Genomic DNA, 25,272 nt, shown 5'->3' with positions numbered 1-25,272 from the left:
GTTATGTGCAAGTGGCTAGGGATGCCCAGCAAAAGGAACGCCAAATCCAGTCTTGGGGCTTGGGGAAGGCTTTCTGGAGGTTGTGACAATTTGAGCTGAGGGCTATGGGAGTCACAAGACCTGACTAGAATAGGGGAGGAGAGGGCTTGGACCCTTTGAGGGCTTAACGGCCTGAAAACACAGGACAGTTGGGAACCTGAAGTCTCTGGGAGAGGTGGAAAATTAGTCTGATGAAGGGGAAGAGGGTGGGTCACACCGACCTCCGTGCGTGGCAAACTGAGAAGCTGCTTTTATCCATCGGATGACGGGGAACCAGTGCTAATACTATTCCACCATAATTTTGTGTTTTCTCTCTCTCTTTTTTTTCCCCTTTAGTATCAGAATCTTTCCTGACCCTTCCCGCTATTGCCCTACCCTTGACACCTCCTTCCTTCTCCGCCCGCCCGGCCTCTAAACCTTATTCTGAGGAGATCCCCATCTTTCCTCATCACCTGGTGCCCTAATTCCTCATCACGAAGCCACGCCCCTAGCCACGCCCCTGATGACGCGCGGCGCCCTGTGCGTGGGGATTCCCGCGGCCGTGGCCACTACCCGGCCTGCCCCGCGGCAAGATGGCGGCTTGAAGGCAGCGGGCAGCGGCAGAAAGTTTGTTGTGGGGTTGGAGTAGTTGGGTCGGGAGGCTGGAGTTGGGGGGAATCGTAGGAACACTAGCTCGGAGTAGGGGCGGAGGAGGGACTAGCTCCGGGGTTAAGAAGAGGAAATGGAATGGGGGAAGGTAGGAGGCGGAAAGAAATAAAGAGGGAGACGGGCGGAGGGGAGGGGGCCTAGGATCCAGGGGCGGCCCTGGGGGAACGGTCTAGCGCAGGGGAACCAGAAGTAGGCGTGCAGGCCCTGAAGAAGCAGTCACGAATTGGAGGGGACTTTCTTAACCAAGAATTAAGAAAGAAGTCTGGAGCTTGTGGCCGAGGCCCGACTGTACCCGGCCGGTTGGAAAGAAGTCTTCCCCGTGGAGGAGGATAGTGGGGAAGGGGAGAAGAGAGACCTGGAAGATGCTGGGCAGGTTTGGTGAGGAGGGAACGAAAGCCAGTCAGATGACCCTTCTCCAGACTTAGATCAGCCTTTCCAGAGTTCCTATAGCATCTGCCCCAATTTCAGCTGAAGATTCAGGGGTCCCAGGGACTGGAAGAAATCACAGTGCCTGCTTGGAAAGAAGAAGAGATAGCGACTTGCCCCAGCTCAACCCCAGAGCGGGTAAGGTGGCCTCCAGTGACAGGCTGGCATGCTCCTTGCAAGCAGGATGCATGAGTTCAGAGTGATACTAAGAATCATTTAATCTGAAAAGGGCTTTCTTCTGTAGAGGTTACCCTTTGCCCGTAGTCTGTAAATTAGTGTTCTGTTTAGATTGTATGGTGATTTTTGAGAATTGGGTGTAGAATTGAGCCTTGTGTGCCTTCGCCTGTGCGAATGAACATGGTCAGGAGCCAAGAGATCAGGCAGAAAGTACTTTAATACATCCCTGTCACAAGCAGTTTCCTACATGCTCACTGTATGAAACTTTAAGTCTCCCATCACGTCTTCAGTTTGTCGTCCTACCTGAAGTAGAGATTTGTGGTGATGGATGGGGGGCAGGGGGAGTCATGAGAAAAAAAAATCTAATTATGTCCTGTCACCAACTCATGAATTCACTCTTGCTGCAAGTCTACTTTTCATCTTTTTGTAAGAAGGGCTCATTAGTGTTTCCTTTGGGAATGTGGATTTAGTGGGTAGGTGGGGTCAGTGGAGAAGGAAAATCAGGTGGGGATTAGGGAGAAGCCCGGATCAGTTTATGGTAAGGGGTCAAATTGACTTGTATAAGGCTCTGAGAATATTTATTATATCAATCTCTGTCCCTGAGATCCCTGATATTTGAGAGCTGCTTTACAGAATGGATCAGTGTAGTGTTGGAAGGAAAGGATTGTAGAACTTTTCTGATAGTTTTCTTCTCTTCCCTTGTATTTTCCCTGTCAAACCACATAAAAAAAAAAATCAGTTTCACTAACCAAACTAAGCATGCTTAAGAGACGATGGATTTGGGGTTGGAGGAAAGGGAAGGGGTCTGGAGCCACAAAGTGCCATGAATATGGTCCTCACTTCCTTCTGTGCCCTGTGGTTATGCACAAGCCAAGGCTGGGGACAGGTCTTACCAAAGCTTATTTCATGACTGCTATCTGCTGCATGATTGGATTGGGAGGTCTCATTTGATCCAGGACTCCTCACTAAGCATCTCCTACTCCCCCCCACCCACCCCCACCCTGCAAAAAAAAAAAAAAGAAAAAAAAGAAAAGGCTTGCTACAGGCCAACTCAAATACCTTCAGGTATCTGAAGAACTGATGTTATTTAACTGTGACTCTAGAAGGTTGGGAACTTTCTCTAAGGATGATTTGTGGATGCCCCCTTGGGAACTGAGCAGCAAGGACTGTGGTGAGCATAAACATAGAGGTTAAGAGCACTGACTCTGGAGCCAGAATGCCAAGTTCAAATACTGGCTTTGCCATTTGTAGCTCTGTGACCTTTAGAAATTGCATAGCTCAGGGGCCCCCGGGTGGCTTAGTCGGTTAAGCGTCCGACTTTCACTCAGGTCATGATCTTGCGGTTCGTGGGTTCGAGCCCTGCGTCGGGCTCTGTGTTGACTGCCAGCTCAGAGCCTGGAGCCTGTTTCAGAGTCTGTGACTCTCTCTCTCTCTCTCTCTCTCTGACCCTCCCCTGCTCACGCTGTCTCTCTCTCTCTCTCTCTCTGCTAGAAATAAATAAAACATTAAAAAAAAATTAAAAAAAAAAAAGAAATTGCATAGCTCACTATACCTTAGCTTTCTCAGCAATCAGATGGAGATGGTAAGAGTACCCATCTCATAAGGTGACAACCTTAATCTAAATACATTAATGTATTTAGAACAGCGACTGACACCCCGTACATATTTGTTGTTGTTCTGGTCAGATCTCAGTACTAACTTCTGCTTCACGATTGAACCTGGTGTCTCTGTGTGGAGGCCCTGTCCTGGTTTGGGCTGCTGTCTTGATGTTAGAGAAATGGGGCCTAGCTTTTGGATGTAGCGAGATCATCTTCATCAAACTATTTAAAGTGACGTTAAAATACCCATGGTTTCCTGTTTGAAGTTGTGAGGCTTTAGAATTATCTTTGCATTTGAGGGGCGCCTGGGTGGCTTAGTCGGTTAAGCGTCCGACTTTCGCTTAGGTCATGATCTCACGGTTCGTGGGTTCGAGCCCCGCGTCGGGCTCTGTGCTGACTGCCAGCTCAGAGCCTGGGGCCTGTTTCAGTCTGTGACTCCCTCTCTTTCTGACCCTCCCCTGTTCACGCTGTCTCTCTCTCTCTCTCCTAGAAATAAATAAAACATTTAAAAAAAAAAAAAAAAAGAATTATCTTTGCATTTGAGCGATAATAATAGCAGTGCTTACTGAGCACATTCTGTGTGTCTGGCACTGTTGGAAGTGCATTAAATGTATTAACTAATTTGATTTTTATAACGACCCTATGAAGAAAATACTTTCATTGTCCCCATTTTACAGATCAGCAAATAGAGGTGAAGAGTGGTTAATTTGTTTCAGGTCTCTCAGCTAGTAAGGGGCAGAGCTGGGATTTGACTGTCTGGCTTCAGCAATTGAGCTTTTTTGGGGAGTGGGGGTTGGTATGAAGTGAACTGTTTATTAAATATGCCCAGTGGCATTTTGTAGCTTTTGTTTGTCATGATTGTTAGACTGTAGTAAACTTTTTTTTAGTTATTTAAAAAATGTTGTAGATGCTGAGCTCATCACAGCTCTCTCCCCAGAGGTAAAAACCGCTGCAGGGGCTGTGGTGAGGGAGCCTTTGCCTTGTTAGCCAAATCTGGACTCTCTCTTCATGATTCAGCTTTGGTGACTGTCTTTTGGAAAACCTTGGGCCTGGGTTGGGTGAGCAGACTGACATGAGGATCCACTCTTAGCATACCTTAAAGGGGTGTGTGTGTATTCATGTAGACAAAAATAAAAGGCTCATTTCTGACTTTGATTACTGACATGAACAGTTGAAGTAACCATAGTGTTGAATTCATAGACAATCTGGATGTCATCTTTGTTTTAAAAATAGCAGGTAGCAAACTACAGAAAAAAAAAAAGGCGGCACTTTAAATACCCACTCCCTTCCCTCCCTCCCCCCAGCTTGAGGGGAAATGGAAAACAGATGTGCTTCTGCTGAAACTTGTGTAGTTCTGGAAGGTCCTGGCCAGGCTCCTCTCTTTCCTTTCAGCCAAGCTGAAGTCTGGTGTGTAGCCTTGGGGCAGAGGTGTGCCCAAAGCTTGATTGACTGGCTTTTCCTTTGCCCTGCACTTAAGACTCACTCTTCCCCTCCTTCTGAGTCATGTCCTGTCTATTTAATACGCCCTCAGGGCCCATCTTTTTCTTTAGTAAATGACTCTCCACCTTGCCACCAGACTAGGCACGCGCCTGAAGTCTGACCAGATTAGGGCTTTTTCTGGGAATTCTGACCCAGCCCCCAGATGACCTTTTTCTATTGTTATGGCACATCATATTTGGAGTTAGTATCTGTCAGTGTCTGTTCCCGTCCACCATCACCTGAGGAGTCATATATCTCAGGAGAATGTACTTTATCTCGATTTGTGCTGCAGTCAGCATGCTGAAACGTGTAATCTCTATAGAGTACACCTTTGTGTTTTTGTTTTTGTTTTAAGGTTATTTATCTTGAGAGAGACAGCTCCAGTTGGGAAAGGGCAGAGAGGGGAAGAGAGAGAAAGAGAGAGAAAGAAAATCCCAAGCAGGCTCCATGCTGCCATCGCAAAGCCGGAGCCCGACATGCGGCTTGAATTTACGAAACCGCGAGACCATGACCTGAGCAGAAACCAAGAGTCAGATGCTTACCTGACTGAGCCACCCAGGTGTCCCTACACCTTTGTGTTTTGTTAGAAGTCCTCAGACTTTCTGGATTCAGATCTCATTTTTGCAAATGAATGAACTGCGGTGTGAAGGTTGATAAGATTTGGAGCCAGTTCTCTGCCTTTACTGTTCTGGTTTTGTCACTCTTAAAGTCACTTTCTTCTCTTAAGACCCCTTAATCATGTGTAATCTTTGCATCTAATCCCTTTACCTTATTCTCACCACCATGTTTTGAGTGCTGAGGATGTCTGGGTAAAACAGGTTTTTGTTTCTCACCTGGATTCAGCCTCTTAACAGCTCTCTGAACCTGTTCTCTCTAGCTTCTGGGCCTTTGCACATGCTGGCCCTTCTGGGATGCATTCCCCCTCCACCCTTCACCTACCTCTTTGTCCTTTAGACAAATGTCACTTTGTATGGGGAGCCTCACTCCTTTCCTGCCTTTCTTCTGTGCTTGTGTTTTAACACTTAGGCTGCGTTATGATTGTCTGTTTACTTGTCTGACTCTCACCAGGCTGTGAGTGTCCTGACCACAGAGACTAGGTCTTATTCATTATTGTATTCTACCATTTAGAATAGTGTGGGGCACTTAATAGGCGCTTTACAGTATGGTGGAGCACAGAGAATGAATGAAATGTGGCGGCCAGTCTTAGCTTCCAAGCTGCTGTGAGAATTATTTTCCTGTGAAAAACAATGTTCTGTTCCCTTAAAATGCCATGGTTTCTGCCTTGTCTAGGATAAAGTCCACACTCTACCTCAGCATGCAGGAAGGTTGTTTACACTCTGGCCCAGACTCCAGCTTCTGGCCTGGATGCTGTCACCTCCACTTCTGTCCTGTGCTTCATTGCTCCTAAATGTCCCACTGCTCCTGGGCCTGTTATGGCCATCGTTTACTTTATTCTTCTTTGCTTGTGCATTTCGCTCCCTCCATAATGCTCACTGTCTCCAAAACTCTGCTTATCCCCTAAGGCTGGCCCAGCGCCTGTGTAACCTCCAATGAGAAGACTTCCTGCTTTCCTTTCTTTCTCTTGGCCCCCACAGCACTTTGTGTGAGCAGTGTCAGTTCTGGCATAAGCTATGTTGTGTAGTAATTTCTCTGTTTATTTGTTGGCCTCTGTCACCGAGCTGACCCTCTGTAGAGGAGGGTCCCTCCCTGATCATGGGATGAGGGAGAGGGGTGGGAAACAGTCTGACTTCTGAGGAAGGCCTGGTTTAAATCTTGATTCTGGCACTTACCAGCTGTGTGACTTCGGCAAGTTGCTTGACTGATAGGATTCTTGGTATCGTCCCCTATAAAATGAGGGTGACATTATCTTTTTTGTAGGAGTATTGAGCATGTAGCCTAGGGCCTGTCATGTGAAGGATACTCAGTATTTGTTGAATAAATGAATGCCATTTTGGAAAACACAACGGATAAGCAAAGGCTTTGTTTTATTCAAGCTAGAATCAGCCTTTTGGTTTCTGCCAGGTAGCCAGGAGCATTTTGAGGTGGGAGTAAAATTGAGAGAGTCTCCGTTCCTGTGATGAAGCAATAATAAAAGGTGAGGTTGGGGACATCATCAATGAGTAGCCTGTGCAAAAACAGTTGGTGCTTCTCTCCATCTTTTGTGTTTGTAATTGTTCCTCTGATGGGTCACCTTTACACGTGAATTGGTGGTGACCTTGGTGGATACAGGTGGGGGTGGGTAGGTGGTAGATTTGTAATGTAGTTAAGTCTGTGGATGACTGGATGGGCTGTTTAAGGAATTCATGTTCCCTGGTATTTTATGGATTGAAAAATATTGGATGAAGCTGGTAGAACACGTCTAGGTATTCAGGAAGCTAGACGTCTTGGCCCTAGTTTTCTTAGGGCTTTGATGATCTTGTTTCACAGAACAGGCTTAACTCAGATGCTCCCCAGAAACAGGACTGGTAGCTGGGAGTTCACTGTCCCTTCTTTTTGCCTTTTTGTTTTTAGTGTAGTTCATGGGGGTAGTTCTTAGGGCACCAGTTCCCAACAAACACCAAAGGAGTGTGTTTCCAGAGGTCTAGACCTCTTCATTGTGTAATGCCAGGTGGCGCTCCAGTGTGAGTTTATAAGGGCAGCCTTCTTGGCTGGTCCTTGAACCCCTGCCGCAGCCAGGAGTCTCTCCTCCAGGCTCTCCAAGGCGTACACACTGTAATACAAGTGGCCGTTAACCTGTCTCTCCCCCACTTGGGGTAAGATCTTTCATCTCGGAAGCCTCTTAGGGGCCCTATGTAGTAGGTACTGAGCAGTCCTGGTTATTGTGTGACCCAAACCCTCCCTCCTTCTTGAAACAGAAAGCAGATAGGATCCATCTGGCAAAACCCTTTGAACTCTTAGGAAGGAAGGTCCTGCATAAACAAAAGGTAATAGTATTAGCAATAGCATTACTAATTATTTTCCAAAGTTAAGTTAATGTAGTTAAACCATCTTCCAGGTGCTTGGCTTCAGCTTTCTCCCTTTTCAGCCTTATATTCTTTTTTTTAGCCTTGTTATCTTCTAATAACACATCCAGCAGGAAAGGTTAAAAGCAGAGGTGAAGTAGCTCCAGTATATTTTCTTGCTAATCACTATTTTCTAAAGGCTGGCTGCCCGCATCCTCTTTGTTATTCATTAAGCTCCTATTCGTGCCCCATAACCTGCTTGCTTTTCTGGCTGTATTGCTCGTACTGTCCAGGTGTGCTCCACACTCACAGCCAGGGCCTACTACGACCTTGTTAATGCCTAGACCAATCAGAAGGATGAGACCTGTAGCTGAAAGTGGAGGGACAGGGCTTTCCGCGGGCTCACTCCTTGTCCCTCAGTGTGGGAGTGCACATTGCAGTGTGGCACCTCTTCGCTGATGGCATCTCGGCAGGGCCGGTAGGCAGCATCGTATGTTTGGCAGATTTGAGAGGAGATTGGGCGAGCCAGCAGGACTGGCTTGTGCTGTGTGCTTTTAGGCTTCAAAGAGGCTGAGTCTCCTGGACTGGCCATGAGTGGGAGAGTGGGACCTCTTCTTTGTTAGTTACTATCTCATAGGTGCCGGCTGTCTAACATTTGGCATCTGTAAAGGACGTGCCGCCTATTTGTGAAGAGCTTCTGTGTTTTCCCAGTGAACCGTGGGGGGAACTCCCTGAGGGCAGGGGCCACCTGGTGGGAAGCAGACTAGATGGTGCTAGCCTTGCGGTGCCCTTCGCTCAGGTGATGGTAGGATCAAACGCTGGGCTGGCAATTTTGGGTACTGAACCTCTTTTTACCCTCACAGGTGAGTGAGCCCATGGGGACTTCAGTCTCAGAAGCCTTTCCATCAGGGCAGAATTGTCATGGCTTTCCTCTGGCTCCCTAGAGGAGGGAGCTTTGCCCTGGGATTGGACACAGAGCGTTCTCTTCCAGTTCTGTCTGTGGTCTTGGGGAAGTCACGTGTCCTTTCCCTTCAGAATGGAAGAACGCCACTTGTTCTGTGGGCCTCACTAGGCCACAAGGATCAAAGGACGTGTGATGGAAAGGGAAGCGTTTTCGGGATGGTAAAAACACATGGCAGATGGAGGGGTTTGTCCTGTTTGTCTAGGAATTCTGTGTTTTCACCACAAGCATATGTCCTTGTAGAAAACACCAACCATATGGACAAATATACCAAAAAAGTAAAAGGACCCTCTCTCCCTTCCCCCAGGCTCCTGTCTAAGCCCCTTTCCCAGAGACCAGGAGCTATCATGTATCCTTCTGATCATTTTTGTGTGCTTCTAGACATTCCTCATCTTGTATCTTTTGTAAAATAAACAAGACTCAATAGCGGTACATGCTGTTCTTCAGCTTGCTCTGCTCACCTAACAAGTTGGGGAGGAGGGTGCGCTCCCACCCCCACCCCCAGCCCCTTGTTGTAGCCTCCTTCCCAGCATGGGGCCTTTCTCTGGGGCTGGCTCCTTGGAAGGGGCAGAGAATCTTCCCTAGAGGTTCTCTCCACAGCAGGCCCCCTGGTTATCTGAGGGGTTGTTTTTTATTCTGAGGTGAAGTCGTCTGGCAGGAGTGCCCTTGAGTGGGAATCGGGATGGTTATAAACTTGGCATGGGCCTCACCACTTCTGTCTCCCTGTGTTTCTCCCCTTCACTCTTCTGTTATCTGTGGCTGCGAAGAGTGTAAATGTACCTGATTTCTCAAGCTCTGTTTCAATGCAGAGAGCGTCCTGGTTTCTGGAACTTTGAGTTTCCTCGGATTTTCGCTGCTCTGTGTTTTGAAATCAAGCCAGACCCAGCTGGTGTTTTTTGGTCTTATTTGTGGGTGAGGATTCTGAAGGTAGCCTGTCAACGGCCATGCATTCATTCTTCCCAGTCTAGGGAAGAGGTCAGAGCCTACAGGAAGTTGTCTTCTCTTCTGGATGGTTATCTCCCCCTCTGTGGTCAGGCCTTAGCCTTTGGAGCTCCTGAGCTATTGTCAGAGTAACACAGGGAGCCCAAGGAGTTGGCAGTTGGGAATGATTAACCGGAGCTTGGGAGAAGGGCCAGGCCCGTAAGTGGCACCAGGGTGGTCGCTGTTCTCCTCTGCCCTGAGTCATCTCATCATCTGCAGGGCTTTCCTGACAGAAGGGGAATCCTGCTTTTCCTCGCCAACATGCTGCCCTTCTCCGTAAGCACAGTGTTTCCTGATACATTTGCTGTAGCTTTCCTCTCCTGCTGCTGCATGGGTCACATCTTGTGGGGTTCGGGGACTCCAGTACTATAGCTCCGTCTTCCCTGACATCTCTAAGCCAAGGAGTGTCACTTCCCCTCGGGTGGTTCTGGAGGCTTCAGGAAGGGTGTTTTCTGCTGTTTCCTGGACTTGGCTGTGATGGGAACACTAGCCTCTCTGGGCATTGCTCGTTCTGAGCAGGTGGAATAGTCGCTGTTGGAGTCCAAGGAGCCCGGCTGCGGCACAGCCTTCCTTTATCCTTGCTCTGTGGGTTTCTCTGGGGCCGGCTCCCTGAGAAGCGCCATTCCCCCGGTGCTTTCAGAAACTGAAAGGTGGCAGCGTGCCACCCCTTGCCTTGGCTGGCCCAGCTCTGGGCCCGGTCATACACTGCCCCATTGTACTGTGCGTTCGATGCAGCTCTTGTTGCAGCCTCTGACCCCTGGGCCAGTTCTGTCTTGGCCCCTTTCCTCGGAGCCTGTGGGGCATGGTGGGGTGGACTGTGCTGCCACAGGCATGGGATGGGCGGCAGCTGCAGCTGTGGCTGGCTTTGTCCTGACACCCCATCTTTCGGGGCTGGGCAGCCTGGCAGCCATGTCCGGGGAAGAGGCAAGACGGAAGCTCCCCCTACGCCCACCCCTGCAGTAGTGCCCCCTTCCACCAGAGCTCTCGTCTCTTTCTGTTGACCAACCAGAAAGCCCTCTTACCTGGGGTCAGCAGCTAGGACTCCCTGGTTGGCAGAGGGCGGGGTGCACTCCCAGCTGGCATGGTTTTTGGATGGGAGAAAGTCCCTGGGGCTCCAGTGGTAAGTCAGCAGGAGCCTCCCCTGTCGGAGGAAGAGTGCAGTGTGTCCCCTCTGGCATCTCGCAGCTGGGCATCCTTTTGCTCTCTCTTTGCAGCTCCGGAGTTGGGCTGCTCTCAACCAAGCTGTCTGTTTATATGGAGTGCCTGGAAGGCGTCTGCCATGAGTCTGTCGCTAACCGTGCTAACCAGGAGAGCTGGCTGGTTGGGGAGAAGACACTAACCCTGTGAGTCTGATCTGGGCCAGCTAACCTACCCTGGGGGTACCACCAGCAGCGCCTCTCACCCCTCCTCCCCCTAGCCTGGGTGCCTCCTCCCCTTAGCTTACCTCATGCCACCTCCTCTGCTCTCTTGTCCTTACTGCTGGGTTCCCTCCATCTTCCCAAGTCTCCTTGCCATAGGTGGGGACGTGCCCCCTCTAAGGCCAGAAGAGGGGGCTTTCCTATGCACAGACACCTGCCAGCCTGCTGCTGGCTCCTGCGCACCTCACGCTCCCCTCAGTCACCACCGCACTGCCCAGGTCTCCCTTAAAACAGAATTGGTTAGAGTTTCTGTTCAATCTGCTTTAAGCATTATGGAATTTGAGAACATTGCGCTGTTACCACGCTGTTTGCACACCTCAGAGCTAGGTGGCGCTAGAGTGGGAGGGGAATTTTCTTCTCCACTGGATAGTTGCTTCCCTTTGTCAAACGGGGAAGAATGAATGGTGTCCCCGTTATTCTCACCCCAGGATAATAATTTAGGGCCAGTTGCAAGGTTCTCCTCAAAGTTGGGGTGTTGAGGAAAACTGCAGCCTGGCTGCAAGAAATTCCCTGGGCAGAGAGTGAAGCTACTTAGGCCTAAAAGCTGGAGCCCAGAACCAGGTACCCACCTGAGATAGAGCTCATGGTGCCTGTTGCTCCGGCAGGTGGAGTGGGTGGAGTCAGGCTCCCCACCACCTTTCACATGTCGAGCTTCAGGTGGACTTTAACCGAGAAGAGCTGCAAGGGCACCTCAGCTACGACAGGCGGGCCCTGGCTTTGGACTCCGCAGTGGGCTTGGGACTGGGAGAAGCCTTGGCCTCAGACTGGGAGGCTGGTGAACAGCTTGCCGTGGAGAAGCTCCCAGCAGACTGCCTTCCAGGTTTGGAAAGAAGGGCGCTCTGGGGATAGCAGGGAGGCCGAGTGCTCGGGGCTCCCTGGTGTTCTGCACAGGGAGCTCCTTAGATAGCCTCTCTGGCTGCAGCCTCTGGAGGCAGAGCAGTAGGGGTAGACCGAGTGGGGGAACTTGGGATCCGAGGACCCTCCAGGTAGGCTCTGTTCCCCTTGGGTCAGGAGGGAGAAGCAGGGAGCTTCCTGCTAGTATGAGGTGGGAATGTGTAAACGTGAGAGGGTATAGGTGCTGCACAGATGTGTAGGGACCCTAAGTGGGGTGCCTGGTGGCCGGGCTGACCAGGAAAACAAAGGGTGGTTCAGGACCACCCCTTACATTGCCTTTCCTGAGGTGAGGGCTTGGGGACTTCTTATCAAGTACTGGTTGATTTGTGGGACTTTGTGGAAATCCCTTTACTTAGGGGGAGGTTGCTTGGATCATCATCAACAGTTGTCTTCAGCTCCTTTGTTCTGTCAGGTGTTTGCTCGAATGCGAGGCCAGCTGGATAGACTTGAGGTATTTGCTCAGGTGGGAGCCAGGTGAGCGCTTGCAGGTCCCCGGCACTGGTTTGGAGTCCTCAGGATTACTCTGGGGCAGAATAATTCCCCTCCATTTTGGTTTTTAAAAACCTGTCTATCAATTCCGTTTAGAGCAGGCAGAGGGCCAGGTCAGGGCCGCAGGCAGCTTGTCCCAAGAGGGTGAGGTTGTACTTGCTCAGAAGGGTGGTAGGCATGGCTGTTGGAGGGGCATCAGGGCTGGTCTGGGCACAGACTGGCATCTCTCAGCCTAGTCATCGGCCCAGAGCGGAGCCTGCCCAGGCCCCACCCCATGCTCTGCTGGCTGCTTGCCTGCCACGCGCCCAGGATTGCTGAGGGCTTTGCTCATGGACCTCAGGAACAGCTGCATGCCGGAAACTGGGGGCTGGTAGCAAGTAGGAGGGGCACCCAGGGGTTGATGTAGAGAGGGCTGAACCCAGCCAGCTTCGGTGGGATCAGCTGAGCTGGGAGACTGACAGTCAGGGTCGGGAGGGGCTGTGTTAATAGGGTGGGAGAACCCTTGTGAGTAATCTCCAGGGCCTCTGCTGGGTCACCTGGCTACTGGGCCCGGCCCTTGCAGATGGGGGTTTGTGTTTCTTGAGCCTCATTTGGATACAGACCCTGAATTTCAGGGGCTTGAGAAGCAGCCAGACTTGTATGGTGGGAGTGTGTCCTGCCCCCAGAGGCGCAGTTTCCTCCAGAGTTCAGATATTCTATATCCAGGGCTTCTAGCTAAGGACGATTCCCACAGAGGAGACTCTAGTCCCTGTGTGATCAGACATTCATGTGGTAGCCATTGAGGAGGGGCTTTAGGAAGGGCCTGTGTTTATTTTTATTACTTATTTGTGTCCTGCTGGGTTCCATGGGAATTAAGGAAGCATAAAACACAGCTGGAATGTTCTGGAAAAGGGCCAGTTTCCTTTTCTTCTAAAAGCAGTAGTGATTGCTAATGAGTGATTCTCTGTTTGACTTTCTTCAGGTGAATTATGAAGAAGAGTTTTAATGTTTTTAGTGGTGATGTGTGGCCCCTCTCTGATGGTCCCTCATTTGCTTGAGTCAATGACAGCTGTGGAGAAAGGACTATTGGTAGGTTCGGAAATGGTCTGAGCCCAGATAAACTGTTGGGGCCATAATTTCTTACGGAGAGTGTGGGTGATGTGGGGAGCAGGGGAGGCGGTCGGTCTCTCTAGGGCAGGGCAAGTGAATAGGGAGGGTGGAGGGAGGTAGCAATGCAGAGCCTGGGGAGCTGGACGAGATGTCCATGGGGGCAGGCTCAAGTTTGAAAAGCCAAAGAGTCACACCCATTTTGGTTTCACTCCTTCAGCAGGGAGAAAGCTGGATGCTCGGGCCTCCCTTCCTCTCCTGCACCTTTGACTTTGCCCTGGGCAGACCCGCAGAAAAGATGGCAGAAGGAAGTGAGAGGGCGTCCTTGACTCTTGGGCTTGAACCTTCTTGCCTTTGCCTACTGTGGGTGTCTGCAGAGAGTGGGAGTGAGGATATGGTTTGGAGGAAGTCAGGATTCTAAAGGTTTCTCCTTATCCTACTCCATCTCCAGCAGCAGTGACCCCTAACCGTGGTGGAAGCCCCGGGTCACATACGGGCACTTACCCATGAAAGGACGCAGGTGTGAGTCCCATCTCCTGGTTTAAAGAGTGATGCTTGGCCGATTTTTTGGTCCTTTGATTAAAGGATACCGCTCAGCCAGCGTCTGGCACACATTTCTCCGTATATCTGCTCCCGACTATACTCTCTGCTCAGCTGTTTAGGGGGTTCACAGTGCAGATTTGCTGTGCGTGCCGAGTCCCATTTCTAATGAAAGTAGACTTTGTTCTCTGGAGGCAGCTAATCGTGCCCCATGGGCTATAATCAGGGAGAAGGTATTTAACACAGGGCAGGCGGCAACAGGCGGCCAGCACTGACTGGCAGATTGCAACATGGCAATTAGGAAGCTCTCCACCCCCCTTTCCACCCCTGCGGAGCCAGGCTGAGTCTCTCTGAACGGAGTTTGAGTGAGTGAAGAATGAATGCTATGCAGGGGAGGAAGGGGGAGGCAGGGCTAGGTGGGGCGGGGGTGTGAGGAGAGCAGCTTCCCCGGGGCACAGAACCACTGCCATGGGTGTCTCCCTCCCACAGTGCCTGAGGAGCCCTGGACCACACTGGGGGTCAGCCAGGGGTTTTAACCTAGGCCTCAGCCTTTCTAGCCGCTCGGCTGTTGGTAGTACAAACCCGGCACGTGATCTGGTAGCCCTACATCCCCAGTCCTCTGCCCCCAGTTCCTTGAAGCTCATGTGGTTTGGGCTGAGGGTTGGGAGTGGGCTTCTTTTCAGTTTCTAGACTTTCCAAAGGACCATTTTCTTGGAGGTGCCCTGGAACCAGCCCAGCAGCTAGAGGCCAGGAGACCCCAAAGGCTGCTTGCTTGCTTATCATGGCCTGTATCTCATTCCGAGTTATCTGGCTACTTCCCCTGGAGACTTCCTCTTCTTAACATGGGATTGGGAAATCCTCCTTGGGCTGAAACACTCCAAGGCAACCTGGGAATCTTTGGGTGAAGGAGACGTGACCAGTGGAGGCCGAAACCGGTAGCTGGGGCTTCCTGGCGGGGCTGCTCTGCTGTCTTGCAGCTCACCTTTTATCTTCCCCTGGCCATCGGCCTGGTGTCCAGCTGCTGCTTGCTTTGTTCTCCGGTGCACCTGGCATTGCTCTCACTCTAGGGTCTGTCCTTCTGTGCCATGCTCCCAATCAAGGACAGCGGCCTGTCAGCCCCTTTGCATTCCTGTTCAGTGATGGAATTGTTCCCCCACCCCCACCCCCGGTTGCTGCCGTGGGCCCCAACACGTACTGGTATTTATGAATGTGGGGCAGGGAGTGAGACAGACTCTTCTTCGTGGGCTAGTGTTCGGGACACTGAAGGCTCCCTAGCAGACTGTTTCCCCCGTGGGCATTGCCTTCTGCTTCCCCAGTCGGGAGTGGCTCCCTTCCTTGTAGCCCTGATGTGTATGAAAAGAGCACGCTCGTGGTGCCTAGGTGGCCCAGTTGGTTAAGTGTCCGACTTCAGCTCAGGTTATGATCTCACGGTTCATGGAGCCCCGCTTTGGGCTCTGTGCTGACAGCTAGCTCAGAACCTGGAGCCTGCTCCCGATTCTGTATCTCCCTCTCTCTCTCTCTGACCCTCCCCTGCTCACACTGTCTCTCTCTCTCTCTCTCAGAAATAAATAAAAAAACATTAAAATAAAAAAAATAAAAAGAAAAGAGCAGGCTCTGGCCAGGAGAGAGAACTGCTTGCCATTGCTGGCACCACTCATCCTGGAGCACGGGTGTTTGTGGTACTCCCTGTCTCCCTGCCAGGCCACTTCCACGCTGTCTGTCCCCGCAGCAAGCCGGGTTATCCAGCCAGGAAAGCCCTGGGAGTATGTGCTGTGGGGCCAGGAATGGGGACTTGAGGTCAAGATGAGGCAGGATGTGTGACAAGTAGAGCTAGGGCCGTGGGCTGTGGAGTAAAGGCCTTTCTCCTTCCAGGAAAGATCCCCAGAGCGCTGTCATTTTGCTTCCTGCCTGCCCCACCTGCCACCCAGTCAGGTGTCCTGGTCCTAGAGGCCAGTGTGGGTATTGGTATGATTAGGGCTAAGGAAGGAAAGGAGAGGCTGAGAATGGAGGGGGTCCACAGCATGGCCTGCAGCTGTGGGGTGCAGATGGGGAAAGGAGCAGGCCCAACTCTGGAGTCTCCCTCCCTGGATTTCGCAGAGGTTCTTGGCTACCTGTATCTATTACTCTGTGTCTTTGGCTGTCCCCTTTTCTAACTCATGTACCCCACACTTACACTGCCTGAGTATCAGTACCCAGGTATCCAGGATGGCTTGGGACCTTCTGGGCCTCTCCCTCAGGCCGTAGGAGCTCCCACCCTGGGGCCCTCAGGAGGGTAGCCCCGGGGAACCTGCGGGGGTGTCTTGTTTGCTCCCCCACACCCCAGGAATGTGCTGTCCTTTTGGGCCCGCCCGGATTCCTGTGCAGGGAGTCAGCCCGACACAGCAGGCTGCTTGTGCCCTGTGGGGACATGTCCGCCTCACCATCAAAGGGGCGGAGGTTGGCGACTCGTGCCTGCTGCCATGCCCCAGCTCCCCCCAGAACCCCAGTCAGAGACCAGGCTGCCCAGACAGAGGAGGGTGGCCACTCCTGCTGCCCCGCCCTCCCTACCCCCTCACTGTTCTTCCTGCCTCAGGCTCTGTTGGAATGTGACAGGAGTCGGGGCCAGGGCATGTCCCGACAGCAGAACACACGCTTTAGCCCGCAAGGCTTCCCTCAGCCCCCAGCTCTATTTATGTGGATGGTGGCGGGAAGATTGTTTATGCCCAGAAGGCCACCTGAGGTTACTGCCTCTGTTGGTCCCTGTGGTGGCTGCTGCCCCCGTGCTGCGGCCCTGCTTATTACAGGTGGGGGAAGGGCTCGGCACTCCCATGACCCTGGACGGGGCCTCACGTGTTGCTCAGTCTAGCCACCTCAGTGTGGAAGAGAAACCAGTGACCGAAGTACCGTAGCCTGGAGTCCAGTGTCTCAGCTCCACAGAGTTTCTCAGCCTGGGTGCTGCCAACACTGTGTGCTGAGATTTCTTCATCATGGGGTGGGGGTGGGGGGCTGTCCTTTGTGTTACAGGATGTTTAGCAGCATCCCTGGCCTCTACCCACTAGATGCCAGTTAGCGCCCCCACCATTGTGACAGCCATTCAGACATTGCCAGGTATCTGGGAGGAGCGGGTGAATGAGGGGGTGGGGGACACCAAAATCTCCTTGTTGAGATTGCTCAATCATTGCTCTAATTCAGAATTCTAATTAGATTCTAATTCTAGTCATTGCTTCTTTTTCAGAATTTTCTCCTGCGCCTCCCCTCCTTTGTTGCAAAGTCTGTTTACCATCATTACACACAGAAGCAGTCTTTGGGCTCCTGGGAAAGTGCTAGGAACTTTCCCCTGCACCTTCTTGGTTTCTGCTAGGCTTTTGCCTGGTGTTCTCTTCTGCAAGCCATGCTCCCCGATTCTCTTAGTTTCCAGACCCTGAGAGGCCTGAGAGATGAACAGGACAGGTGTGGGGTAGGATAGGGACAGAACAGGATCGGACCTATTCCTGAGTCAGGCATGTGGCAAGCTGAGACCACGAACACATACAAGACACATAATGTGTCTTGTGTGGGCCTGTGACAGTGCTTTCACGGAGAAAGGAGCCCCGTGCTTCCAGTCCTCTCCTGCTTCCTCTGCTTTTTCCAATGCTCCTGGTCCATGCCTTTTCTGCCTGGCTCTCCCTGGGGGCCTTCCAGGTCCGGGACTAGGTAGGTCAGCCTGTGGCCCTGACAGACACGCGGCTGACACCTGGTTTCCACTTTCTTCTCTTCTCCGGTTTCAGGAGCTGTTGGCTAGAGGAAGTGGAGGGGCCGTGGGATGCGGAGAGCTGAGGGCTAACTCTGGGACAGCGGAACAGAGAGAGCTGCCGACCGTCAGACGGTATGTCCCTGTGAGACCTGCCCTCCCCCCCACCCCCCGGTCCCAGGGCTCCCTTCCTGGGAGGCTGGGAGGTGAGGGACAGACAGGTGGCCTCTCTTGGTGGGGGCTGGTGAAAAGAGAATGGTGGAGGCCAGAGAGGATTGGCCTTCAGGGCTCTCAAGCTTGGAGACCCCACTGAGGAGACTGGGTTGGGGAGCATCCTCAAATCCTTACTTTCTGGTTACTGGTGTTTTGTTTTGTTTTGTTTTGTTGAGCTAACACGAACATTTCCTAAGTGCCAGGTAACTATAAAAAACGTAGTGGCTTATATAATCTTCACAGAAGGTCTGTGAATATGCTGCTCTCCTCATCCCCAATTTAGAGTTGGGGAAACCGATTCATAGGGAACAGTTTTTCCCTCCGAGGCATTTTTATAAGCCCACTAAGGTGAGCCGTGGGCCACTCGTAGATACACCGTCCCACTGCTAGACCAGAATCCACTCGTCCTATGCCCAGAACCTTAGGCCTGCCTTTCCCACGCACCTGGTGCATTGGGCCCTTGTCCCCTCCAGCACTCCCCTGACCCTTGGACACTGAGATACCAAAGTCCAGGTTTCTGTTGATCCCCATAATGGCCCAGTCCTATCTGCCTGCCTGGTGGCTCCTGCATACATCCCCTTCACTGTCCTTTTTTTCCTCAGTCCAGAGGCCTCTTGCTCCTGTCTGAGCCTCCTACTTCCTTGCTTCCCCTCAGCAGGTTGAGAAGCCCTCACCTCCCAGAATGACCAGCGCAGCCCCTGCTAAGAAACCGTACCGTAAGGCCCCACCTGAGCATCGTGAGTTGCGGCTGGAGGTTCCTGGATCCCAGCTGGAGCAGGAGGTCAGAAGATGCAGGCCCGGAGGCTACATGTCTGAGTGACTTCTCCCGCCTGACAGGATTTTGGTCCCCCGAGTTGGGGTGTGGGTGTGGCACTGCTGATACCCATTTGGGGTCTCCTAGCTGCAGCACTGCTGGTGGGGGCAATGTAGGCCCCTATAAGGGGACAACTGTGAGTACATGTCCCCATGTCAGGGAACCCAGAGTCTCTGTGCCTCAGCAGAAGCGATCCCAGGCAGTATCATTCTTCCTGCCAGAGGCAGCCCACCGGACTGAGGGGTCCTAACTCACCGGAGGCTGGGACTCTGTGGAGGAGGTTGTGCTCTGGCTTCTTCCCCACAGACCAGCTGTTCTTTGCTGTCCCCGGAAGTCCCGGCCCTTCCTCCAGCTTTGCCTTGTTCGGCTAACATTTGTTAAATACATGCTCCCAGCCAGGAACTGTGTTAGGTTCTTGGGAGGCTTTCTTCAGGCAACTGCAAAACATTCTCCAAATAGGCCGTCCTCCCTCATTCAGCTTAGTCTCAGGAGGAATGGGAGCCTGCAGTTTATGTACCTTGCTACTGTGTTTCCTCCCTGTTACACCACATGGAGCACATTCACAGTACTTGAGAGATATCATACATGCATACATCAGGCATACCATGACCCACTTTGGTCAGATTCAGGGCAGGAATGCTGTGACTTGCCTGTTTTCAGTTCAGGGAACACTAAATAAAAAGGCCAGGTATTGTGCTAGGTACCACCCAGTGGGCATTCCCTTGGTTTTGTGGATGAGGACCCTAAGGCTCAGCAAGGCTGTTATAAGCAGAGTATGGCAGAATAGGATCAGATCCAGGTGTCATTGGCTCCGAAGTCCATGGTCTGGGCCACCCCCTCACTTTCCTGCCTGGGATTGGCATTTGGCAGCAGTCTGCTCCATTTGGAGTGGGCTGCTTGACATTTCGCCGCTCTGTGGCTGGTTGAGCTCTGGCTCTTAAGCCATAACCATCGTGGGGGCTTGGGGAGCACGGGGCCAGAGGTGAAATGTAGGATAAGGGTGAGACTCTTTACTCCTCCCCGTCAGGCCTGGCCCAAAGGCTATCCTTCACCCATGTACTTGTTCCTCCAGGGCCTCTGTAAGGGCCTGATTCTGCCCCATCTTCCCCCAGGGGCCAGGAGGGCTTTGCTACTGCTCAGCACCCTACTGTAGCTTGCCCGACTAATTCACTTCTCTGGAAGGTCTCCGCCATGCCTGCAGGGCCCACTGGGAGCCCAGTGAACAGCTGACAGACCCTGTCTATACCTGGGAGATATGCCAGGGGTACCAGGACTCATTTGCAGCCTGCTCTAGAATTATAAGGGGGGGCTGGAAGTGGTGTGGGTAAGGGTAAAGGTTGGAAGGGGTTCTTGAACCTTCTGGTTGGCATGGCAGAGAGTAGTCTAGGCTCGTCCGGGTGATACTGGATTGCCTCCATCTCCTCGGGGCCCACTTTTGTGAGATTGTTTGGGCTTCGGACACGGCCCTTCCCAGGTCTCTTTGGAGGGTGGGCAAGCAGGGTGAGGAAGCAGGGTGGGTCAGTGGTCTAGGGCTGAGCCTCAAGCTTCTGTTCTTTTGTGCACAGGAACCCCTGACTGATGCAGAGAGGATGAAGTGAGTATCTGCTGCCCGAGAGCCTGCCCTGCTTTGCCTCAGCACTTCCCTCTTAGCTCCAGGCAAGGCTGTTGGTACAGGCGGGCTTTTCATTGGATTAGGTAGAAGTGAAGGTTGGGATGGAGCCTTAGGGACTCTGGGAGGAGGATGGATGTGGGTATTCCTTCTGGAAAGAGTTTTTGATGCATGGACTCCAAGGGAACCTGCAATCCAAGGTGCTCTGAGGGGCCTGCTCTTGCCAAAGAGCCTTGCCCCGGCCCCTGGCCCTTTGGTGCCAGCTGGCTCCCCGCAGCCCTTTCTGTCAGCCATGTGAGGCCTTTGGAGAGGAGGGCAGTGCTGGGCTGCATTTCCAGGAGATTAATAATGGAGCAGCCTGATTGTGCAGTGGGGAAACTGGAGCTGCAAGGCTTGGTGGCCGGCTGGCTTGGGCTGTAACCAGAGACAGACTGGGAACTCCACCCCTCATACAAATTCTGTCTTCTCATTCTTCTTCTGGGGTGGAGGTGGATTCTACCATCCCCTCTGCTTCTACCCCTGCCCCCGAGCCAGGCTGTGCTCTCCGGGCCAGCAGGCCTGTGGGATATGCCACCCCAGACTCAGTCGCAAGGAGTCCCTTGTCCCCAGTTGCCTATGCTCATGTCATCCCTACTCCTTCCTACCTGAGCCCAGCCTGGGGCTCCAGGGCTGGCCCGTCTACCTCTGATGCCCCTCTGCCCTTACCCCCTCACCCTACCAGGCTCTTACAGCAGGAGAACGAGGAGCTCCGCCGGCGCCTGGCCTCGGCCACCAGGCGCACCGAGGCCCTTGAGCGCGAGCTGGAGATCGGGCAGGACTGCTTGGAGCTGGAGCTGGGCCAGAGCCGTGAGGAGCTGGACAAATTTAAGGACAAGTTCCGCAGGTGTGGAAATGAGGGGCCACAGGACACATGTCCCATTTTCCCCTCCCCATTCATAGGATTTTAGCTGGAAGACCTCTGAGATCATCTGATTCTGACGGGGAGACTGCCGTTCTGGGAGGAGAATGACCTGCCCAAGATCCCCAGTCAAGGGGGGGTTGAGGGAGCAGGGTCTGAAGAGCAGATCTTGACCCAGGGCTCTGCCTTGTGTTCCTCCACAGGCTTCAGAACAGCTACACGGCTTCCCAGAGGACCAACCAGGAGCTGGAGGACAAGCTGCACACGCTGGTAATCTGTCTGCGGTTGGGGGTGCCGGCCAAACGGCACTGTGCTCATAGCAGAGCTGGGGGCTGGGACTTGCTGGGGGAATGCCACTGGGGCTTAGGGAGGGGGGTGGGACGGCAGCGGGGAGGGGACCGCAGTGTGCTGTGCGAGTCAGGACCGTCTTAGTGCTCACACTGTTTCTCTTCTCTCCCGTCTTCCCCTCACGCTGCCGCCGTCGCTGCCGCCCTCTCCTGTCAGGCCTCTCTTAGCCACAGCTGGATCTTTGCAGTTGCGTCTGAGTTTGTGTGTTTTCTCCCTTGCCCTGGCTTCCTCCTCAGATGAGCTCTGGGGTTGCCGGGGCCCGGCCCTGTCTCTCTGCCCACTGCTTTCCTCTTCCTTACATGAGGCCCATTCGGTACATTGCCTCCTCCTTGGCTCTGGCAGAGGTACCGGTTGATGTCACCACTGAACACTCACAGCTCCGCTGCAGCAGCAACAAGCCCGAGCCATTGGTGGGGGCGGGGTGTAGATCCGTCCCTGAACTGAAGATCAGAAGGCCGCTGTCGAGCTGGCTCAACGAGATAATCTCACAGGCGCCCCCAGCTGCCTTCTAGCCCCACCCCTCCCTCTTCCTAGCTTGAGCCCGGAAGCAGCTCCACACGTAGGCTTCAGGCCCTGGGTTTGCACTTTGCACACTTACTCCTCTGTTCCGGCTGCCTCGCCTCCTGTGTAGAGCCCCTTGATGGGCAGCTCTTGTCCTGGGCCCAGGTGGCAGCAGGTCATACTCAGAAAGCCTCCACCCCACAGCCAGCCCGGAGAACAGGAGAGATGGCTGGTCTTCTTCTGTCTGTTCATCCGTCTGTCTACTTCGTCCGCCTTGGCTGCCCCCAGCACCTGTGGCTTCCTGTGTCTCTGGGCCGGGAGGAGGTGGAGGGGGGGGAAGGCAGGCTGGAGTGTGGGCAGGGTTCACACGCTTGTGTGCCTCAGATCAAGAAGGCTGAGATGGACAGGAAGACACTGGACTGGGAGATCGTGGAGCTGACCAACAAGCTGCTGGACGCCAAGAACACCATCAACAAGCTGGAGGAGCTCAACGTACGTGCGGTGGGGGCCCTCCCCACCCATGCCCCTGGCTTTGCCCTGGTCCTGGCCCTGCTGCCTGGGGCGGGGCCGGCCTCTGACCCTTGCCTGTCCCTGTAGGAGCGGTACCGGCTGGACTGCAACCTGGCTGTGCAGCTTCTCAAGTGCAACAAGTCCCACTTCCGCAACCACAAGTTCGCAGATGTGAGCACCCCCCCCCCAACCCCCACCAGCGCTAGCCCTGCCTTCTCAGAACTCCTCTGACTTGGGGTTTTACACCTCACTCTATCCTCCTGCCTTGACTCAGCCTCTCTGCCTTGCCCTGCCCTCGCCTGCACGGCTTCTCTCAAGCCAGTCAGCTCTGCCACTGGCCGGTGTCCTGTGTGCTGTCAAGAGCTTGTCATTGGGGCTGGGGGCTGGCCCTGTTGGTATTCCTGGGGCAGAGATGGAGAGAGGCACTCAATTTCGGGATCCCATGCAGGAAGGTGGGGGGTGGTCAGGGCTATCGGTCATAAGAATATTGAGGGAGGATTGGCCTAGCTGATCCCTTTACCCTAACGGGCAAACTCTAGACTCCAGAGCTTCAGGCCCAAGGTCGATGGGGCCTGTAGAAGGAGTGGAGGTACTCCTGAGGCTACTGGCCGGTACAGGTCCTCAAACTTGTGTCTGGTTGGGCAGAAGCCACTGCTGAGATGGGGGGAGATGGACATTTGAGAGCATGTGGGCCTTAGCACCAGTTCTGGGCTCAGATGCTGGCTGTGTTCATCAAAAGTTTCAAGTTATTTCACCCCTGCGGAGCCTTGGTTTATTTGTGAAATGAGGCCGTACCCCGGCATGCTGGGACACCGGGAGGTCACGGAGTGCTGAGCATGCAGTGGTGCTTGTACGTGCTGGTCATTATTTCTGCTCTGAGATTGGGGTCATTCATGTCTGTCTTTCCTTCTCCCACTCTTTTACCCCAGCTGCCCTGTGAGCTACAGGACATGGTTCGGAAACATCTGCACGGTGGTCAAGAGGCTGCCAGCCCGGGCCCTGCCGCTAGCCTGATGCCAGGGGCCGTGGTACCCACCTCAGTCATTGCCCGGGTGCTGGAGAAGCCAGAGTCTCTACTGCTTAACTCAGCCCAGTCAGGCAGTGCCGGGCGCCCCTTGGCCGAGGATGTCTTTGTGCACGTGGACATGAGTGGTGGGGGCTCGGGTGACCCAGCCAGTCCCCCGGCCCCTGGCAGTCCCACCCCACAACCCAATGGGGAATGCCGCTCCCTGGGCACTGCTGGGGGCTCCCCAGAGGAGGAGCTGCCCCTGCCAGCCTTTGAGAAACTGAGCCCCTACCCCACCCCATCCCCACCACACCCGCTGTATCCTGGCCGCAAGGTAATTGAGTTCTCTGAGGATAAGGTGCGAATCCCCCGCAACAGCCCCCTGCCCAACTGTACTTACGCCACCCGCCAGGCCATTTCCCTGAGCCTGGTGGAGGAGAGTGGTGAGCGGGCGCGCCCCAGCCCAGTGCCCAGTGGCCCTGCCTCAGCCCAGGCCTCACCCCATCACGAGTCCAGCCCTGTCCCCCCAGCACTCAGTGCCCCGGCCAGCTCTGCCAGCTCTGAGGAGGACCTGCTAGCCAGCTGGCAGCGGGCATTTGTGGACCGCACTCCACCTCCAGCCGCTGTGGCCCAGCGCACAGCCTTCGGACGTGATGCCCTCCCTGACTTGCAGCGCCATTTTGCCATTAGCCCCACTGACAGAGATGAGGAGGTTCCGGCACATTCTTCCCCACCTGGTGAGAGTGGTCTTTTGCTGCCAACAGAAGCTGATTCTGGCCTTCCCAGGGAGGAGGAGGAAGAGCTGAACCTGCCCGTCAGCCCTGAGGAAGAACGCCAGAGTCTGCTGCCCAGTGACAATGGCACAGATCAGGGGCCTGTCACTTCCCACACCGAGGGCAGGGCCTGGGCACTCCCCAGCTCCAGCCGTCCCCAGCGCAGCCCCAAGAGGATGGGGGTGCACCACCTTCACCGCAAGGACAGCCTGACGCAGGCCCAGGAGCAGGGCAACCTGCTCAACTAGGGCCCCTGCTCGCCCTCCTGCCCCCGCTGCTCTGCATCCTGTGCGGTGGGGTCAGGTGGGCCACACCAGGCCTTCTAGCTGCACTGCCTGTGACGGGCACCGGCTTGTCTCATGGCTTTTCCCTTTTCTTTGTGGAATATTTATTCCCTAAGGGTAACATGCAGCTGGGGCTCAAGACCTTTCTTCCAGTCGCCCAGATTGGGCTGTTCTGGGGTGCTGAGGGGTCCATTATATCAGTGTTCATCTTCCATCCCCCTTTCCTACCCACAAGTTTATTTTTTGTGTTTTTTATTTTTCCTGGGTTTGGGAGGGGGACGTCGTCGGGGATTATTAACCTCTAATTTCTATTTTCTGCCTGTTTTCCTCTCCCCTCAAGTCCTCTGCACAAGCTGTTGCCTTCAAGGGGCCCTTGGGGGATGAGGGATAGGACTCACTCAGGGCTCGCCTCAGCTGTGTCCATCCTCCCTCTGGAAGGGAGGAGAGGGAGGGATTCAGGGGTCAAGCTGGGCTCTAGGTGAGGCCTGGCCCCCTCCTGACCTTGGCTCTAGACTGTTACTCCCAGCTTTGGGATGTTTTCACATCAATGACTATTTTAAAATTAAAACTATTTTACTGATATGGCCTAATTTGTCCATTAATGACTTTCCTGGTGCCGTTTTTGAGCATTCCCAGTCCTGATCAAGTTCTGCTCTTTGCTAGTGAGTGTCCCCCCTGCCCCACTCTGCCTGGGATGTCCGTGGCCACAGAGCATCAGGCGGTGAGAGAAGGTGCACTTCGAGTGACATTGGCAGGGCCCCTGAGTCTCCCCTGGAGTTAGGTAGGGTCCAGCCCACCTCTGGAGGTGGGCTCTTTACCTTAGTTATGATTCTTGTGGGGGCCTGTGTAAGGTATCACCCCAGAACCCCAGGTCCTAGAAGTCAGAGACCTGTTAGATAACTGGGGCCAGTGGACGCTCCTTGGAACTT

The 25,272-nt window shown here is 53.5% G+C and overlaps 1 protein-coding gene across 15 annotated transcripts; it reads left to right on the top strand.

Moving 5' to 3' along the window:
• Window positions 1–587: 587 nt before the first annotated feature.
• On the top strand, window positions 588–24,923 carry TJAP1 (tight junction associated protein 1). 15 transcript variants are annotated; one of them, XM_039231180.1, is made up of 13 exons: window positions 588–645; window positions 1,156–1,251; window positions 10,466–10,594; window positions 13,014–13,120; window positions 17,425–17,522; window positions 18,256–18,381; window positions 19,980–20,008; window positions 20,745–20,906; window positions 21,125–21,191; window positions 21,426–21,455; window positions 22,155–22,262; window positions 22,368–22,451; window positions 23,210–24,923. In XM_039231180.1, the coding sequence occupies exons 6-13, from the start codon at window positions 18,283–18,285 to the stop codon at window positions 24,305–24,307; spliced, it is 1,677 nt and encodes a 558-aa protein (XP_039087111.1). In that variant the 5' UTR covers window positions 588–645; window positions 1,156–1,251; window positions 10,466–10,594; window positions 13,014–13,120; window positions 17,425–17,522; window positions 18,256–18,282; the 3' UTR covers window positions 24,308–24,923. The 15 variants fall into 15 exon arrangements, with proteins under 15 accessions (XP_039087111.1, XP_039087117.1, XP_039087114.1 ...); XM_039231183.1 differs by lacking the exon at window positions 588–645 and adding an exon at window positions 13,359–13,449 and having other exon boundaries at window positions 871–1,251; XM_039231179.1 differs by lacking the exon at window positions 588–645 and adding an exon at window positions 11,275–11,489 and having other exon boundaries at window positions 871–1,251.
• The last annotated feature ends 349 nt before the right edge of the window (window positions 24,924–25,272 follow it).

This window comes from Hyaena hyaena, unplaced genomic scaffold (assembly GCF_003009895.1).
Source record: "Hyaena hyaena isolate Hyena2069 unplaced genomic scaffold, ASM300989v1 scaffold_55, whole genome shotgun sequence".
In the NCBI taxonomy this organism is placed as follows: Eukaryota; Metazoa; Chordata; class Mammalia; order Carnivora; family Hyaenidae; genus Hyaena; species Hyaena hyaena.
The sequence above is the reverse complement of the archived record's forward strand: the minus strand, read 5'-3'. Positions and strand labels throughout refer to the sequence as shown.